The following is a 19,862-nucleotide window of genomic DNA, read 5'->3' as shown; positions in this document are numbered from 1 at the left end:
TGAGGCCGAGTGGAAGACCTGACGCCGATGTAAGAAGGGCAGCAGCCTGAAACTAAAAGAGCTTCCACAACAAAGCCGTGGGTTAAAAGGCCGTGTTGCTGCTAGAAAGGGGCTCAGCTTCTGCTGGCGACGAGCCACAGCAGTATGTTCATGCAAACACAGCTACTGGCATCCAGTCACACTACACTGACAAACTTGTTCTTAGCACAGCGGGTGTCACCACAGCGATTAGTTTTGGCAATTATTGCTATGAAAATGTGCTCCCCGGGGTACCGCCGAGTCACAAAATCTGAAAACTCGCAGCCACAGTCAGCAAGTGTCTTTGTGACTTCTGTAGCAGAACGAGGACACATGAGAACCAGCAATGAGCCTCTTTTTACAGCCGGTTAATGAAGCTGCTCTGAGAGACAACAGGCCGTACATGTAAAAAGTGAGTTAACTGCTGGTTGAGGTGTCACATGAGGAATTGTCCTGCTGCAAAAGGATCAACTTCAGTGGCACAAATGTCCAAAATAGTGCTGTTTGAACATACCAGTCCACACTGAGAAGATAAAACTCAGAGGGGATTTGAGGGCCTACAATAATTATTTACATTGTCAATTAGTCTGGCGAGTGGTATCTTGACTAATCATTCAGATATTTGATCTGTGAAATGTCCAAAAATGCTGAAAATGATGAAGGATGATAACCAAAACTGAGAAATGTTCAGTTATTTGACAGAAGAGGAAAAAGACTGAAAATATCAAATATAAGAAGCCTTAATCAGAAAACCGTAAACTGATTAATCGATTGTTTGTTTAGTCAATAAAATATCAGAAAACGTCAATAAAAATGTCAGTAATTATTTCCCAAAGTCCAAGATGAAATCCTCAAATGTCTTATTTTGTTAAAAAAGCAAAGAAATTCAGTTTACTCTTACACTGTCCAGTTGAAATAAGGCAATTTTAATCTTTTCTTTCATAAAAAATTACTCAAACTGATTAATCAATTAGTTGTTTGGTCACTAAAATGTCAGCAAATGGTGAAAAATGTCAATCAGTGTTTTCCAAAGTCCAAAATAATGTGCACAAATCTTAAAAATTCAGTAAACTGTCAAGCAAGAGGAAAGAAAATAGAAAATATTTACATTTAAGAAGCTGGAATCTCAGAATGTAGACGTTTTTCTCTTATAAAACTATTCAAACTGATAAATAGATCATCAAAATAGCCTATGATTAATTTAATAGTTGACATCTAGTCCTTGCAGCTCTACTTGTGTGTGAGGTAATGGATGTTTATGTGGCACTGAGAGTGTTGCAGGCTGATGCTAATAAATATTTAACTTTAAAAAATGTCTCATAACAACATAGTGATTAATATTCAATGTTTAGCAGCATGTCACACTAATATGTGGAAGTCAGTATTATACAATGTCCTCAAATGTAGATATTACATTGTATTGTAAGCAGGTAAAAACAAATAAACAAAAAAAACCAATACATTTTAATAATAAATACAAATTTTCTATCACCGTACAGAGAGGGAGGGACACCAGCCTTTTTATACAGTTCACAAAGATGAGGTTAATAACGATCAGTACTAATGAAGCTTTATATGAAGTAATAAACACCATTTAAGGGCAGCTGACAAATGCACAAAATGTCACAATAATCCAAGAGTGATGGAAAAGCTGAGTCTTTTAACGTCTCTCTATATTACAGAGGAAAATATTTATTCCTGTAAAAGAAATTTTTGTCTTAATTTGGTCACTACATTGGTTGCATGGCATACAAGTGACACCTTTTTATCAATCTAAATTTAAAGACTCCATATTTGTACCATTCTTGCTTAAAATGTTTTAGGTTTTGGAGAAAATCATGAAAACGTCATTAGGTTATTCCATCTCAGATCATCTGTTTGATCATCGCTGATTTGCTTGAAACTTTATAGTCTAAATAACAGACATATCAAATGGTATTGGAGCAATTTTACACTGATACATTAAATACTTAAATACTTGAGGCTGTTCGAACAACAATATCTCAGGAACTATTAAAGACAAAAATGTAGTACTGGTGTTTCTCATCGTGTCATTAATCTAGAATCTGAAATATTGGACAAGTAGATCAAATAATCTCTGATCAGGGGTGAGTTGAAATATGAAAAAAACAAACCAAAAAAAAAAAACAAAGCCGTCATGAAAAGACCCATCTTTGGGCTCATATTAACAAAAAAACTAAAAATGCAAAAGTCAACTAGTGATATTCTCTGAATCATATGTAGTTGTATGTCACAATAATACAAAACTAAATACATAGAACACTTCTAATATAAAATATTTGGTCACAAAAATGAAAAAAAAAAGTTCTTTAAGTTGAACTTTTGTAACTGACAGAGCAGGTATGACGAGTTGTACCATGAAATTCTGTAGTACTGGTAGATGATCTGATCCAAGTAGAGCAGAGTTTACGAGTAGTTCTACAAATATTTTTTGAATATAGGTATGTAATGTTGTCTTCAGTCACTTTAGACACCACATGTGCTCCATATTTCAGAGTACCGTCCTCCCATCATACCTCTGCATCGCTTAATTCGACTCTGATGCAAAGTCGTGCTGAGTTAAAGTACAAAATAGCAGCCAGGCTGGAAGATGTGGACTCACTGAAAGGATCCAAACCCCAGAAGCAGATGGCAACCGCACTGGAACACACAACCAACTAGCCTCAATGCTCTGCCCAAAATAAGTCAAAATCAAACTCAAAGGCCTCCTGGCACACGAAATAAACCCAACACAGGCAGCGAATTACAGCCAAGCCGCTGCCTCTCAGGGCGAATCCAGCAGCAAACATCCTCTGATTTTAATTAAACTTTCATTGTTCCATTCTGCATATTACATGGTAGCTGCTTCTTCTTCTCCACCTTTTCACGAGGCGACTAAAATAAGCCGACGTGAGCTGACTCAGAGCTCGAGGACAGCCGGTCGTGAGCGCTAAGAACAGGCGAAATGCCCTCGATCGAGTGACTCACTCCAGTGTCAGTTAGGAAATAATCTGTCTGCCAATTAAATAACTCCACAAGATGAGCCTCTTCCACAATTTCAGACACAATTTCACACCAAGAGTCAGCAGTTTAACATCCAGGAGTTAGAATTCTTGCTCAGCAGGCATGTCTGGACCAAAGAGGCACTGCTGCAATTCCAAAATGAAGGCTGAAACTTGGGCGAGGTGGTTAAAACCAATAACAACGCCCACATCTGGATGCAGGAACTCAAAATCGATGGATTGGGAGACAATGAGGAGGCTTCAAATGGCCTAATATTCTACAGTTTCATCACACACCTCCTGCAATGAAGAATCTCTATTAAATCAACCAAGAAGCGGTCTGTAATTGAGGGTAAAAACAAGTCTTCTCTTGATAACAGATTAGCTTCCACAGCGCTCAAACTTTCCTTTTCAAAGGAGTGATAAACAGGGAAAACAACAGAAGAAAAACACAACTCAAAATAAAGCCTTGGGGGGTTTGAATGTCCCAGATAGCGAGAAGAAGACCTTTTATTCCCACCGAGGAGCTTGAAAACAAAAAGTTGCATTCATGCTCAGACACAAAGACAGAAACATCTTACATCGGAACAAATTGGATGTCTGATTATTTCATCCAGCTTAACAAAAAGGGCTGTAAACATCCATGCTATTTCATATTCTGCCCCTCCTCAAAGAGCCTAATAATGAACATTAACTCAACTCGATGATAGTTTAGAGAGAAAACAACTTACAGCATTCGGAGGAGAGCCAGCAGCCGGTCTCACAGTTTTCAAGAGAAGATGGCGAAAGAGGCGAGAGCTTGGCGGGGCACAGAATGTGGCCACGAACCCCGCCTAAACTACTATATTTAAAGTAACCTATAAAACAGACAGACGGCATAGTTTCAAACCATGAAAGCGCAAATGATCTGACTACAAAAAAAAAAAAAAAAAGTCAGGTTGGAAAAAATTCTCTTTGCATGGGAGTCATGTCTTTCCACATGTAGCCACAGCTGGGCTAAATATACTCACATGTCAGTTATTCTTTCAGCTCAGCCTAAACAGGGAACAAATGACAATGAAGGCAAACACAAATTTGTCCAAGGAGTGAAATAAAATGCAGGAAAAGTTCATTCATAAGCTCACAAGCTCACCAAAGACTGCCAAAACTGAGCCCTTTGACTTTTTAAAACAAGTTTCCTGGCCTTTGTTTTGGTTCTGATAAGATTTCAAACTATTAAGAACAATCCTAAAGCTCTTTTATATCAGATTCGGGCAAAGTGAAAGGCCAGACGAGGTCGTGTATTCACATAAATCACTTTACAAACACTGCCCCAGACTCGGGTCCTCACACTGTGGACTGCAGGTAATTGAATTTTGCAAGCTTAACTTCTCTGTGTGAATTTTAAAGCGGCATCACACAGCTGCCAGACCTCAAAGCTGGGCCCAAATTGGAAGTCAAAAAGGTTTAAAATTACATAATAGTTTGTGCCACAGAAAGACAAACTGCATCAGGAGCAGCACTAACAAGGTCGAATTAAATAGTAGTGGTGTTTCAGAGGGGTTTTTTTTTCTTTGCTTCACTGTGGGCTCATTTTTCAATACAATATAAAGTCCTGCAATTCTGTGGAAACAGAACAACCATGAGAACTCAGAAATGTCATTAGTGCAGAATGACACAGTTAGAATGCTGATTTGCTTTTGTATGAAAATGTGGATGTTTATGATTATTTATATTACAAAAAAATAAAAAATGGAGTCAAAAAATTCAAATTGCCTTCATGTGCTACAAACACATGTTTCTCAGTGGCTCCACGTGCTACAGATGTTCCACTAATTACATTTTCTATTGATACATCCTTGCCTCCACTTCATGACTTTATGGAAACACTGCAGTTCCGCCGAAAAGTCCCTGAATTTTAGTGACGGATCTCAATCTGGTGCAACTTGTTCATTTTTGACATGCTGAAAAGAGTGATAATGACCAAAATATTCCATTTTTAAACTTAGATTGAATTAATTTTCCCGACAGAACCAGAAGCCACACATGATTAGCTCAAAGATCATTGTAAAGTCTTTCTGTTTTTACAGTTTTTTTCCTGACAAATGGCGTAATTTAAACAATTTTTAAAAAGATACCTTTCAAGTTTGCATTTTGTTTTTTCCCCCTTTTTCCTTCAGCAAGTTATAAAGCTGCATTAACTTGAACATTAAAGCATATAAACATATCCTAGTTGACCACAAAAAGCAAATTATAAACCTGCAAATGTACAGAATCTGACCTCTTTAACTACTAATATATGCACCACCTAGTTGCTTACTTGTTCTGTCAGCTGTTTGCTGCTTCACATTCAGATAACTGATCTGAACTTATTGGTGATAACAACTACCTGCTGCCCCCAAGAATTAAATATATGTTAGCATTAAGTCTTTATGTCAACACCCAGTGAGTGTTCACACTAATACTCCATCCTTAACTAATATTCATAATAATTATAATAATAACATTCAGCAGGCTGCTAGGAATCTTGGGATAATATTGATTAACATCTATTTATTACATGTCATTTCTAAACAGTCGCTGACCTATAAAGTCACTCTTCTTTATTTATTCTAGGTGATTATTGCGGCATGTTTCACTCAGTTACCACCCAAGACTCCCTCTTCGTCTTTTCCAGTTGGTACAAATTGCTGCTGCCTGACTCACCACAATGACAAAGATCCATGATCACATCCCCCCTCGAGCTGGCCTCTCTTCACCAGCTCCCTGTTACATTTCCGATTGATTTTAAAATTTTATTGCTTGCTTTCAAGGCCTTAAACGACCTCGCTCTTACAGCTGATTTATTGGCCTGAGACGTGCCTCTTAGTCACTGTGATCGGATGAAGCTCTGCTGGTTAACACCAGGTCACAGTTAGGGACGAAGGATGATCAGGTTTTTGCTATTAGAGCCTCCTGAACTTGAACGCACCGTCTCTTGTTTTAAATCTCTTCTTGTGGCAGCTTATGTTTTTCAGATGTTTTTGAAATCATATTCATTTGATCTGATTTTCCTTCTTACTTTCATTTTATCTGCCTTGTCTGGCTTTATTCCTACATTTTGAAAAGTACTTTGTAAAGTTAAAGCTCCCATATGGTTAAAATCAACTTCTATTGTATTTTGTGGTTGTTAAAACTTAGAGCTGGGAAATAAAAGCTGTGAGAGTATGAAGCAGCCCCCAACAACTAGTTAGCCTCCCAGCTTTACAACCAAGTAAGAATTTCACTGGACTGCTATTTTTATGCTCTCCCAGCATCTGAGAAGCTGAACATCCAGTGGATTACTCTTATTTTTGATAGTAATGTCACACCAGCAATAGCAAAATTCTTAGTGTTAGCATGTTGTGCAGCTAATTTGGCTAACGGTAGCTTTGAAGGTCCACAGAGCTCAGTGGAAAATGTAACACTGAGGGACATTCAGAGATGGTGGAAACTTTCATTTAAACCAGTGAACAAAGACTGGATGGGTTACTGTGTTTTCATGTTGGCTGTTGTGCTTCAGTTCAACCGAAACTCAGCTGCTGTTTACGTCTGTTAGCTTCTCTCCTGCTCGCTGTGCTCACATAAACAGAATTTTAATACAGCTGAATTCACAATAAAGATGTTCTCATTTACAGATTTTCTGTTTCTGTTGTCAGAATAGCAGAGCGAGGATGAAACAGAGACTGAAAAGCAGCTCATTAGGACTACATGTTAACCAGCAGTCACTTTATAGCCATTCTGCACTGCTAAACTACAGATTTTACAACCACAGTGCCATCTGACAAACTCACCAAACACACGAGTGAAAACAACTGTTCTGACAATTCAAAGACATTTCCAAGTCAAATGATCACTCAGGTAGAAAGCTAGAAGCAAAACAAGGTCCTGATCTCACGTGTTCATTCACATCTGAATCAGCTGCTGTGCTGTCAATCACAGATTTAGAGAGAGTCTTCTTCCTGAAGGGGGCGGGGACAGCAGCTTCTCAGCTGCATTTTAAGCCTTAGACACTAAAACAGCTCATTTAGAACAGGAGTAAAACCTGGAGCTGTACATTCATACTGAAATAAACCATCTCTGTAGTATTTTGAGATGAACATTCAAAGACGCATTCTGGCAATGTGTAAGACTTTTGATGAAAAATCACAACATGGAACAACGAAAGTTTACTATCATTATTATTGTGAGCATTTTTGTCTATAGCATGGAGCAGCATGTATGGGAGTGACTAAATTTAATCTGTTATCACCCAGATCCAATACTTCTCATAAATCATGCTTGAGTGCTTCAGCAGAGAAAGAATATCTTGTCATGCTAATCAAGTCGGTCTGATTCTAACGACTTTTTAGCCAATATCCCTGACTATCTAGTGATCTGTAGAAATGAGCTGCGAGCAACTCTGTCTCTTTTTTTTTCTTCTTCTTGTCTCTCAGCTGTCCTCCCTCTCATATAAAAACACACATCAGACTAAAACAGCAGAACATGGATGTTTGAAGCGATCATTTTCCCATGAAAACCCAAAGTGTATCCAGCCAGGCCACACAGGATGCCCACACATGCTCCATCTCTCGTCATCAGATCTGTTCCTGAGTGACGTAATCTCAAGTCAAGCTGCTGAGAAGAAGAACACCACGAGGAGCTGGAGGCCATGTTCAAACACTCCGACATGTGTTTTCACCCCACCAGGAGACGTCCTCATCAAAACAGAGCTGCTGAAATGTGTTTAAGGCTTTTGCTCCGGATAAATAAAAACCTCCCAAACAACATCTGGTATTGAAGATGGGAAAACAGCCTCCATGCATGCGGTAATAACAGCATCTGGCTCTTCTGTCAGACGCTCGTGTCGGTGAAGGAAGCACAAATTCAGAGCATCAAGCACATCGACTTTACTAACGGACAGTGCAGCTCCACCCACCAACGACTCACACTGTAATAAACTACTACACTGGATTATGCACTGGAATGTACTAAATTCCTACCAAAATACAGTTGAAAGTATGAATAATTGTAAAAAGAAAACATTTCCACAGAGGAAAGCACTTTTTATATAAGCAATTGGATATAGGCAGCTGTTATTTTACAGATTTTCCTCATTTTCCTAAATTACAATTAATATCTAGTAAAATCGCTGAAAAATGTAACCATATACATGTTTACCCAAAGAAAACAGAGCAAAACTGTAATGTCCACATGACAAATCAGTATTTATACAAAAAGTAAATTGCTGATGGTAAAATGACACTTTCTTTACTGCATTTGAATCAACAAGAAATATTATTTTATCAATATTTGCCATTAGTTGAAGTGAGACGTAAAGATGAAAGTGTCACAAAAAGAAAATATTCAAGTACAATAAAATTAGATATTTGAGTAAATGCATTTAGTGAAATGTTATTATTTTATGTGGCTCTAGTTAGAAGAACTCGTGTGTCCTAAAGTGGTCTGATGATTAAAATTAGACATTTTAAGTTTAATTAACTAGAAATTAACAAAACCCACATACTTGCATAAACGACAACAGATGAGTTGATTTGACTAAATACTTTATCATGTTTTACAGTGTATACAGTTGATTACAGAAGAAACACAGTATACATTTTGTATACTATTGAACAGTCTACTAATAAATTGTAAACTTAATATTCTTCTACAGAGTTTTGTAACTAATCATACAGTAATTAACTGTTCAAGTTGATTACAGTTCTAACACTGTAAAAATGCAGTTAAATATGACCACAGCCGTGAGGATTTAAGAGTAATTCTTCTTGTTTATCATATATATATTTATTTCTTGCATATCTTATTCTTATTATTTTTATTGTTTCAGTCTGGAATAGGTACACAACACATTTCACTGTGCATTATACTGTGTATAATTGTGTTTGTGATAAATAAAGGTCTTGAATCTTGAATCTTAATTTTACAGGAAAATGTAGAACAGAGGATCAGACTCACCAGAAAATAGCCCAAAAAACACCCAGCCTTGTAAACTCCTGTGTCCTGAAAAAAGGGACCTTTTTCACCGGGATATCACTGTGTGTTTGATAGGCCAGTAAATATTTGAGTGGGGAACAGCTCTCTGAAGACATGTTTTATGGTGCCAAATAACAACACCGTCCTCAGTCTGGGCCGTTGTGGAGTCTCTAGAAAATGAAATGTTATGGGACTGGGACTTGTAGGGAAACAGAAGCTTAAAGTAAACATGGCCAAGCCCGGTTCTGCTTTCTCTTTTATCACCTCGTCCTGCTGCTGCAAACACACACAAACTGGACAAGTGTGTGCACGAGTCATGCTTTCCCTTCGGTCCGAGGAACACTTCCTTTATTCTCCTCCGCCTCCTCTGGGGATAAGCATTTCCAGCTGGTTTCACAAACATCACAAATGGGATTCAATGACTGCCACAGATTGTGTCGTTCTCTGGTTTTCCCAGCTCCCTTCCCTCGTTTTACTTCTCACAGCAACTCGCCGGGTCTCTTGAGACGAGGTAACTGGGGAAACTAGGCCACCAATCAGCCTGCTGAGACAGAAGAGCCCAGAACAGCTCAGCTCAGCTCAGCTCGGCTCAGAGAGACTCCAGTTACACCTGAACTGTACACAACAAACCTGCATGTAGAGCTGGACTGATTTCAGAAGCTCGTAGTGCACTACACTGTAAAAAATAGATGCAATTTTACTGAACTTTTGCCTTTTATTTTAGTGATCATTTTTGATATATACAAAGATATTAGAAAGCTGTCAATTTAAACATGTAATGTAAAAAAGAAATACTTTTATGAATAAAAAACACTTTTTGATGTTAAAATGCTATAACATACCTTTGCAAATGTATGAAATTAACAAAAACCGATTTTATTTAAGAGATGAAACTGTTAAAATCAGATTTAATATTGTAAATATATTTAGAAAATTTGTTAAAATTAGTGACATTTAACAAAGAAAGTAAGAAAGAATTATTGATTTTGTAATTTTTCTAAGATGAGAGATGAATTATAGAAGTTCAATCTACCTATCTAATTTTATATTTTATTTATATATTTTTATGTTATATATGTACACACATGTATAAACAAGTATATATCTAATATATAAAAGTAAAATATCCTTCATAAGACATTACAAAGCCAAAGAATACACGTTAATTAAAAATTACCCGTGGAAAATGATTGTATTTTAACAAATGGTTATTTTCTGTTATTTTACAGTATTTTTTGGCAGCCAGTCTACTGCTTTGTGGCACACAGTTGCGTCAAATATATATTATGATCATTTATTGTTATGAATGGATATGTTTACATGTTAAGTACATATGTTCAGTCACGCATATGATGTGTCCACAGAGATAAAAAGATTGGCTGATTATTCCATACAGGCATGAGGGAATAGCTTAGCTCAAGTTTTTAAAGCTAATTAGCAGTCTTGGACGGATAGACTGTGGGTAAAAAATGAACATAGCTGGTTTTAATTTGAAAATGTGATACTTCGGCTCAATTTTTGCCTGGAGTTGTCACTCTTAAGTCCCGCCCACAGCTCTGATTGGTTGTTATCTGATCGGCTACACACCACAAGCCAATCAAGTTCAAATTCTCTTTAAATCAAACATCTAAAACATAAATGCACAAAAGCATTTTAACAAAGCTATGTGTAATTTTATACCAAAATGTTACATTTACCTGAATTTGACAAACTTGATTGTGAGCACACAATGCTGTGAAAGATATCGGCTGCAGCGGACCGAAAATAACTTAAATTCTGTTTGTCGAAGTCCAAGATGCACCATCAGTCGTTGGTCACTATAATAAACTAGACTAAAGCCACAGATTGCCGTGTCTTTGATCATCTGTGTCAATATAAATTAGAAATTCCTCACTGCAGCTCTGAACTTCAGAATAACGTGACTGCACTGCCTGGCTGTGATGTCTCTAATTTGTTCTTCTGTATAAAAAAAAGACGTTGATCTCAGCAAGACTTTCTGAGGCCCTTTATAAACGAAATCACACACCTGAACAGGCTTTAAGCAGTAAAAAACAAAACTAAACGTGTCTGTATGTCTTGTAAAGCCTGTGCTGTACGTTTGATAAAGGAGCACATGTGTGAATTCCTCCATATAAAGAAGAATAAGTGTGCTAATTGTGTCCACATATTGTTAAGCCCGAGGGTCTGCAGGAGTGTAATTGCATAGGAGCAGGACCGTGTTCTTTCACGGTGGTCATTTATTATTACTTGTTTATGAGCTCGAAATAGGATCAGAGCTGAAGTGCAGAGTGTGAACACCAACGCCTGGAACAAGTGAGGTATTGATGAGTGAGGCAACAAGAAGCAAAGTTCAGGAAGGCAATAACATTAGTAGGGTTTGTTTGGTCCTGAACGCTGGGAATAAAGTGATCCACATTCTAAGAGGATGACTGAAACCCAGAACGGTGCATTTTAAAGACCAGAAGACAATGTTTGACACCTTTCTAAAGCTCCAGAAGAACTGCTAATGGACCCTGTGGTGAGATTATAAAAGCTGGAAATGTGATTTTAGGACAATGTGGAAAAGAAGTCCATAAAATGCAAAATACGAACATACAGAGTCAAGACGAAGGCCATGCGATATGATCAAAAGCTCCAGAACAGCTGCTAAATGGACTTTCAGGTGAGACTGTTAGCAGCTGACAATGCCGTTTTCTAAGACAACATGGGAAAAAGTCCATAAAATGTTTTTTTAAAAAAAAAGAACATATTGAGTTAAATGACAAGTTAATCTGCTGATGAAGCTCATGTGATATGATCAAAAGCTCCAGATGGGCTACTAAATGGACCTTGCGGGGAGGTTATTAGCTGCTAACAGTGCTGGTTATTTAAGACAGCGTGGCAAGAAGGTCCTTGAAATGCTAATAAAAGGAACATATAGAAATAAAAGACAACTTCGTCTGCTGATGAAGGCTCCAGAGCAGCGGCTAAATGGAGCTTTTGGTGAGATAATTAGAAGCTAACAATGCTGTTTTCTTAAGCCATCAAAGGAAAAGGAATTAACATGCTTTAAAAAAGCGAACATATAGAAGTAAAGATGGACAGGGCTAACTCCACCTGCTGATGAAGCTCATGCAATATGATTAAAACTTCTAGAACAGCTACTAAATTGACACTGAAGTGAGACAATTAGCAGCTGACAATGTGTTTTTTTCAGATTTGGGGGAAAAAATTCATAAAGTGCTAAAATATAAGAATGTATGATTTACTGACGGACTGGGCAAACTGTACACTGATGAAGATCATGTAAAATGATCAAAACCTCCACATTTACTAGATAGACCTTGCGGTGGGCAATAAACAAAAAAGTTCACAAAGTGCTTGAAAAATACATTTCAAGAAGCAAATGAGAACTGGGCAAATTTGGTGAAGATCATGTGATCTGATCAAAAGCTCCAGATCAGCTACTAAATGGACCTTGCAGTTTAGACTATTACTGACAATGTTGTGAAAAAGAACTTATATAATGTGATTTTTTTTTTTTTTTTTTTTTTTTTTAAGAAAAATATTATTGAATGACAACTGGATAAACTATATGACTTGGTGAAGATCATGTGATCTCATCAAAAGCTCCAGATGAACTCAGATGATAAATGGTCCTTGTTGGGAGGATGATTAGCTGCTGGCAATGTTGTTTTAAAATAAATAAATGTGGGACATGTTTTGCTGCGGAGTCTGTAACATTTCAGGACGAATTCCAGTTTCACTTCTAAACATATATATTCCAAATATATGATATATAAATGTACATAATCTGCAATAAAGAAGGCTCTGTGAGGCTCAGTGTGGAAGTTCTGCTTCCTCATTGTGATATGATAAAAACTGCAGGTTAGTTGATGGATTAGTCACTTGGTGAAGATTAATCATTTAACCACGAGCTGCACATAAACACATCCAGCACTGTAAAAATCTTCTATTCAAGTTCTATTTTTAAATGTCTAGTAATTCAGTACAATTAATTAAATGCACTGTAACATTTGTCTAACAAACAGTCCAAGCTTTAAAAATGTTAAAATTAAAATAAGTGTTCAACAGAAAAGCTGCATAACTTCACATTTAGGCTGAAACCATTAAATATTTGGCAAACATCAATTAATTTTCCATCATATTGTTGTTTCAAAGAAGTGCTTAGATCCTTAATTACACAAAAATACTACCGTATAAAACTACTCAGCTAAAAGCAATGCATTCAAAAAATCAAAAAGTGTTTGCATCAAAACATACATAAAGCACAGAAACATAAATATTACATTCGTGGATTATGTAACTGATTCCTTAATGTGTATATTAAAGGGTATTTGTATATTGTTTACACTTTATTATTGCTGCTGAATTAATTTAAAGTAATTTAATGTAATTAATATTTTGCTGGGTAGATTAATCTACAATAATACAACAGCAGTTTTATGAGTCCAATTTTAATTACTAGTAGTTAAAGCTTCAAAATAAATGTGCAAAGTACAATATTAGCCTCCAAAATAAAGTGCAGTAGAAGCAGAAAGTAATATGGAAAGTACTTAAAACGCCTTGCTTGAGTAAATTGTACTTAATGACATCACCATCACTGGTGTCTGCTCCGGACATTTACTCAGGTACAATATTTAAGTAAAGTTTTGACATTCTTTACTTTTCCATTGAATTGTCACTTGTCTGCTTCCACTGCACTATAATTTTGAGGGTAAATATTATACTTTGTACTCCATTACATTCATTTTTAAAGCTTTAATTGTGAGTTATTTTACTAGTAATCATAAATGATGTTAGAATACTTTAGACTAGGCTACCCAGCACTACATAAAGTTATTAAAATGAATTCTCTTTACAACATTAAAGTGTCCATGTTGTACAAATGCATTACTGCTATGATGGTCCTGTTCAGAAATGTACCTGCTCATTTCAGATTTTATACACAAAACACATAAGAAGGTCATAAATGCGGATGATTTTTCTAATTAAACTTCCAAACAGGCTGCACAGTGGCGTAGTGGTTAGCACTTTCGCCTTGCAGCGAGAAGATCCCTGGTTCGCGTCCCGGCTTTCCCGGGATCTTTCTGCATGGAGTTTGCATGTTCTCCCTGTGCATGCGTGGGTTTTCTCCGGGTACTCCGGCTTCCTCCCACAGTCCAAAAATATGCTGAGGTTAATTGATTACTCTAAATTGCCCGTAGGTGTGAATGTGTGAGTGATTGTTTGTCTATATATGTAGCCCTGCGACAGACTGGCGACCTGTCTAGGGTGTCCCCTGCCTTCGCCCGAGTCAGCTGGGATAGGCTCCAGCACCCCCCGCGACCCTAGTGAGGAATAAGCGGTGTATAGATAATGGATGGATGGATGGATGTTAAAATTAGTGACATTTAACAAAGAAAGTAAGAAAGAATTATTGATTTTGTAATTTTTCTAAGATGAGAGATGAATTATAGAAGTTCAATCTACCTATCTAATTTTATATTTTATTTATATATTTTTATGTTATATATGTACACACATGTATAAACAAGTATATATCTAATATATAAAAGTAAAATATCCTTCATAAGACATTACAAAGCCAAAGAATACACGTTAATTAAAAATTACCCGTGGAAAATGATTGTATTTTAACAAATGGTTATTTTCTGTTATTTTACAGTATTTTTTGGCAGCCAGTCTACTGCTTTGTGGCACACAGTTGCGTCAAATATATATTATGATCATTTATTGTTATGAATGGATATGTTTACATGTTAAGTACATATGTTCAGTCACGCATATGATGTGTCCACAGAGATAAAAAGATTGGCTGATTATTCCATACAGGCATGAGGGAATAGCTTAGCTCAAGTTTTTAAAGCTAATTAGCAGTCTTGGACGGATAGACTGTGGGTAAAAAATGAACATAGCTGGTTTTAATTTGAAAATGTGATACTTCGGCTCAATTTTTGCCTGGAGTTGTCACTCTTAAGTCCCGCCCACAGCTCTGATTGGTTGTTATCTGATCGGCTACACACCACAAGCCAATCAAGTTCAAATTCTCTTTAAATCAAACATCTAAAACATAAATGCACAAAAGCATTTTAACAAAGCTATGTGTAATTTTATACCAAAATGTTACATTTACCTGAATTTGACAAACTTGATTGTGAGCACACAATGCTGTGAAAGATATCGGCTGCAGCGGACCGAAAATAACTTAAATTCTGTTTGTCGAAGTCCAAGATGCACCATCAGTCGTTGGTCACTATAATAAACTAGACTAAAGCCACAGATTGCCGTGTCTTTGATCATCTGTGTCAATATAAATTAGAAATTCCTCACTGCAGCTCTGAACTTCAGAATAACGTGACTGCACTGCCTGGCTGTGATGTCTCTAATTTGTTCTTCTGTATAAAAAAAAGACGTTGATCTCAGCAAGACTTTCTGAGGCCCTTTATAAACGAAATCACACACCTGAACAGGCTTTAAGCAGTAAAAAACAAAACTAAACGTGTCTGTATGTCTTGTAAAGCCTGTGCTGTACGTTTGATAAAGGAGCACATGTGTGAATTCCTCCATATAAAGAAGAATAAGTGTGCTAATTGTGTCCACATATTGTTAAGCCCGAGGGTCTGCAGGAGTGTAATTGCATAGGAGCAGGACCGTGTTCTTTCACGGTGGTCATTTATTATTACTTGTTTATGAGCTCGAAATAGGATCAGAGCTGAAGTGCAGAGTGTGAACACCAACGCCTGGAACAAGTGAGGTATTGATGAGTGAGGCAACAAGAAGCAAAGTTCAGGAAGGCAATAACATTAGTAGGGTTTGTTTGGTCCTGAACGCTGGGAATAAAGTGATCCACATTCTAAGAGGATGACTGAAACCCAGAACGGTGCATTTTAAAGACCAGAAGACAATGTTTGACACCTTTCTAAAGCTCCAGAAGAACTGCTAATGGACCCTGTGGTGAGATTATAAAAGCTGGAAATGTGATTTTAGGACAATGTGGAAAAGAAGTCCATAAAATGCAAAATACGAACATACAGAGTCAAGACGAAGGCCATGCGATATGATCAAAAGCTCCAGAACAGCTGCTAAATGGACTTTCAGGTGAGACTGTTAGCAGCTGACAATGCCGTTTTCTAAGACAACATGGGAAAAAGTCCATAAAATGTTTTTTTAAAAAAAAAGAACATATTGAGTTAAATGACAAGTTAATCTGCTGATGAAGCTCATGTGATATGATCAAAAGCTCCAGATGGGCTACTAAATGGACCTTGCGGGGAGGTTATTAGCTGCTAACAGTGCTGGTTATTTAAGACAGCGTGGCAAGAAGGTCCTTGAAATGCTAATAAAAGGAACATATAGAAATAAAAGACAACTTCGTCTGCTGATGAAGCTCCAGAGCAGCGGCTAAATGGAGCTTTTGGTGAGATAATTAGAAGCTAACAATGCTGTTTTCTTAAGCCATCAAAGGAAAAGGAATTAACATGCTTTAAAAAAGCGAACATATAGAAGTAAAGATGGACAGGGCTAACTCCACCTGCTGATGAAGCTCATGCAATATGATTAAAACTTCTAGAACAGCTACTAAATTGACACTGAAGTGAGACAATTAGCAGCTGACAATGTGTTTTTTTCAGATTTGGGGGAAAAAATTCATAAAGTGCTAAAATATAAGAATGTATGATTTACTGACGACTGGGCAAACTGTACACTGATGAAGATCATGTAAAATGATCAAAACCTCCACATTTACTAGATAGACCTTGCGGTGGCAATAAAACAAAAAAGTTCACAAAGTGCTTGAAAAATACATTTCAAGAAGCAAATGAGAACTGGGCAAATTTGGTGAAGATCATGTGATCTGATCAAAAGCTCCAGATCAGCTACTAAATGGACCTTGCAGTTAGACTATTACTGACAATGTTGTGAAAAAGAACTTTATAAATGTGATTTTTTTTTTTTTTTTTTTTTTTTTAAGAAAATATTATTGAATGACAACTGGATAAACTATATGACTTGGTGAAGATCATGTGATCTCATCAAAAGCTCCAGATGAACTCAGATGATAAATGGTCCTTGTTGGGAGATGATTAGCTGCTGGCAATGTTGTTTTAAATAAATAAATGTGGGACATGTTTTGCTGCGGAGTCTGTAACATTTCAGGACGAATTCCAGTTTCACTTCTAAACATATATATTCCAAATATATGATATATAAATGTACATAATCTGCAATAAAGAAGCTCTGTGAGGCTCAGTGTGGAAGTTCTGCTTCCTCATTGTGATATGATAAAAACTGCAGGTTAGTTGATGGATTAGTCACTTGGTGAAGATTAATCATTTAACCACGACTGCACATAAACACATCCAGCACTGTAAAAATCTTCTATTCAAGTTCTATTTTTAAATGTCTAGTAATTCAGTACAATTAATTAAATGCACTGTAACATTTGTCTAACAAACAGTCCAAGCTTTAAAAATGTTAAAATTAAAATAAGTGTTCAACAGAAAAGCTGCATAACTTCACATTTAGGCTGAAACCATTAAATATTTGGCAAACATCAATTAATTTTCCATCATATTGTTGTTTCAAAGAAGTGCTTAGATCCTTAATTACACAAAAATACTACCGTATAAAACTACTCAGCTAAAAGCAATGCATTCAAAAAATCAAAAAAGTGTTTGCATCAAAACATACATAAAGCACAGAAACATAAATATTACATTCGTGGATTATGTAACTGATTCCTTAATGTGTATATTAAGGTATTTGTATATTGTTTACACTTTATTATTGCTGCTGAATTTAATTTAAAGTAATTTAATGTAATTAATATTTTGCTGGGTAGATTAATCTACAATAATACAACAGCATTTATGAGTCAATTTTAATTACTAGTAGTTAAAGCTTCAAAATAAATGTGCAAAGTACAATATTAGCCTCCAAAATAAAGTGCAGTAGAAGCAGAAAGTAATATGGAAAGTACTTAAACGCCTTGCTTGAGTAAATGTACTTAATGACATCACCATCACTGGTGTCTGCTCCGGACATTTACTCAGGTACAATATTTAAGTAAAGTTTTGACATTCTTTACTTTTCCATTGAATGTCACTTTCTGCTTCCACTGCACTATAATTTGGAGGTAAATATTATACTTTGTACTCCATTACATTCATTTTAAAGCTTTAATTGTGAGTTATTTTACTAGTAATCATAAATGATGTTAGAATACTTTAGACTAGGCTACCCAGCACTACATAAAGTTATTAAAATGAATTCTCTTTACAACATTAAAGTGTCCATGTTGTACAAATGCATTACTGCTATGATGGTCCTGTTCAGAAATGTACCTGCTCATTTCAGATTTTATACACAAAACACATAAGAAGGTCATAAATGCGGATGATTTTTCTAATTAAACTTCCAAACAGTAAATACAAGTAAAACAGAAACAAGTGGTAGTATGCAAGTAGTGTGCTTAAGTACAATTTTGATGTATTATACTCTAGTATTTCTAAGATATTTTACTTTCTACTTCTATTCTACTACACTTTAGAGACGAATACTGCACTTTGCACTCCACTACATATTTTAAAGCTTTAGTTACTTTAATCAACCTTTAGGAAATACTTGAGTAAAGTACATCAAAATTGTACTTAAGCACAGTATTTGAGTAAATGTACTCATTCTACCACTGGTTTCTGCTTTACTTGCATTTACTGTTGGGAAGTTGAATTATCATGAGACATTATATATCATAGACTAGATGTGTTTTGTTAGGTAAATACTGTACTTTGCACTCCACAAAATGTATTTTAAAGGTTTAGTTAGTAGTTACTTTGATTAGTTTTTCAGTAGTTACTTGTATTTACTGGTAAGAAGTTGAATTATTGGACATATATTATTTTTCCTGAACTCCTCATATGATTTGCAAACAGTTAAGTATGGTGCAGTAGAAGCACAAAGTAGCATAACATAGAAATACTTCAGTAAGGTACATCAAAAATGTATTGAAGCACAGTACTTCAGTAAATGTACTCAGTTACATTCCACCACTATTTACTGTTGGTAACTTTAATTACTGAAAGAAATATTATATTATGGACTATTTTGCACTCCACGCAAATAAATATTTGAATGATGTTTTCAGTAGCTACTTGTATTTACTGATAGGGAATTGAATTATAGGAAACTCATCCCTTTTTTGAACTCATCATATGACTTCAAGTTGAAATCTTAAGCAAACAGTGCAGGAGGAAGCATATTTAACTCTGTGTGTGCCAATAGGAGAACGTAATTCAAACGTGTGCTTAATTGTAACAGATTTAACTGCAGATTTACACCACAACAGGTGAACAGCTCATGATAAAGACAGCCCACCTGGATCTGAGGAAACTAGAATTAGTCAGCAGGTTTATTTCTGATCTCTAGCGTAGCTTAGCTTTAGCAGCATCCAGGCTGCAGGGACTACATGGTGCGTTCAGGTGCCACGCTGAGCCCGTGAACAGGCCACCGCTGACTCCGGACAAGGTGGGAAGAGGTGACAGGGTGCAGGTGACTCACGTAGTGTTTCGACGGGTTGCGCCTCTTCTCCACGTCCACGACTTTCACGTCCAGCACAGTCCGAAACTGCATCTTGACCCTGCAAAGGCTCTGCATGCAGGCGGCGGGCAGACAGCTGCCGGGGCTCCGGGAAGGCTCCAGGAATGCTGCCCAAAGATCACTACATGAGGCGTCCGACAATCCACAGACAGACCGCGGCCGATCCGGTGCCGCTGACGCAGCCGCCAATCATCAATCTGATCGGAAACTTATCAATAGTCCATGAGAGGGAGGAAGCCGAGGATCGAGCAGAGAGACCCGCCTGCAGGC

General features: G+C 36.7%; 1 protein-coding gene across 7 annotated transcripts in view; it reads right to left on the bottom strand.

The window, feature by feature from the left end:
• sh3pxd2aa (SH3 and PX domains 2Aa) overlaps positions 1–19,862 on the bottom strand; it is a 141,952-nt gene that overhangs the window by 121,666 nt on the left and 424 nt on the right. For all 7 annotated transcript variants that reach the window (XM_035958058.2, XM_023292082.3, XM_023292083.3 and 4 more), the window contains exon 1: positions 19,554–19,862. This exon is cut by the window's right edge. In XM_035958058.2, the coding sequence (XP_035813951.1) occupies positions 19,554–19,649 (96 nt within the window). In that variant the 5' untranslated portion in view covers positions 19,650–19,862. The remainder of the gene's footprint in view (positions 1–19,553) is intronic.

This window comes from Amphiprion ocellaris, chromosome 4, assembly GCF_022539595.1.
Source record: "Amphiprion ocellaris isolate individual 3 ecotype Okinawa chromosome 4, ASM2253959v1, whole genome shotgun sequence".
In the NCBI taxonomy this organism is placed as follows: Eukaryota; Metazoa; Chordata; class Actinopteri; family Pomacentridae; genus Amphiprion; species Amphiprion ocellaris.
This window is presented reverse-complemented; position numbering and strand designations above follow the sequence as displayed.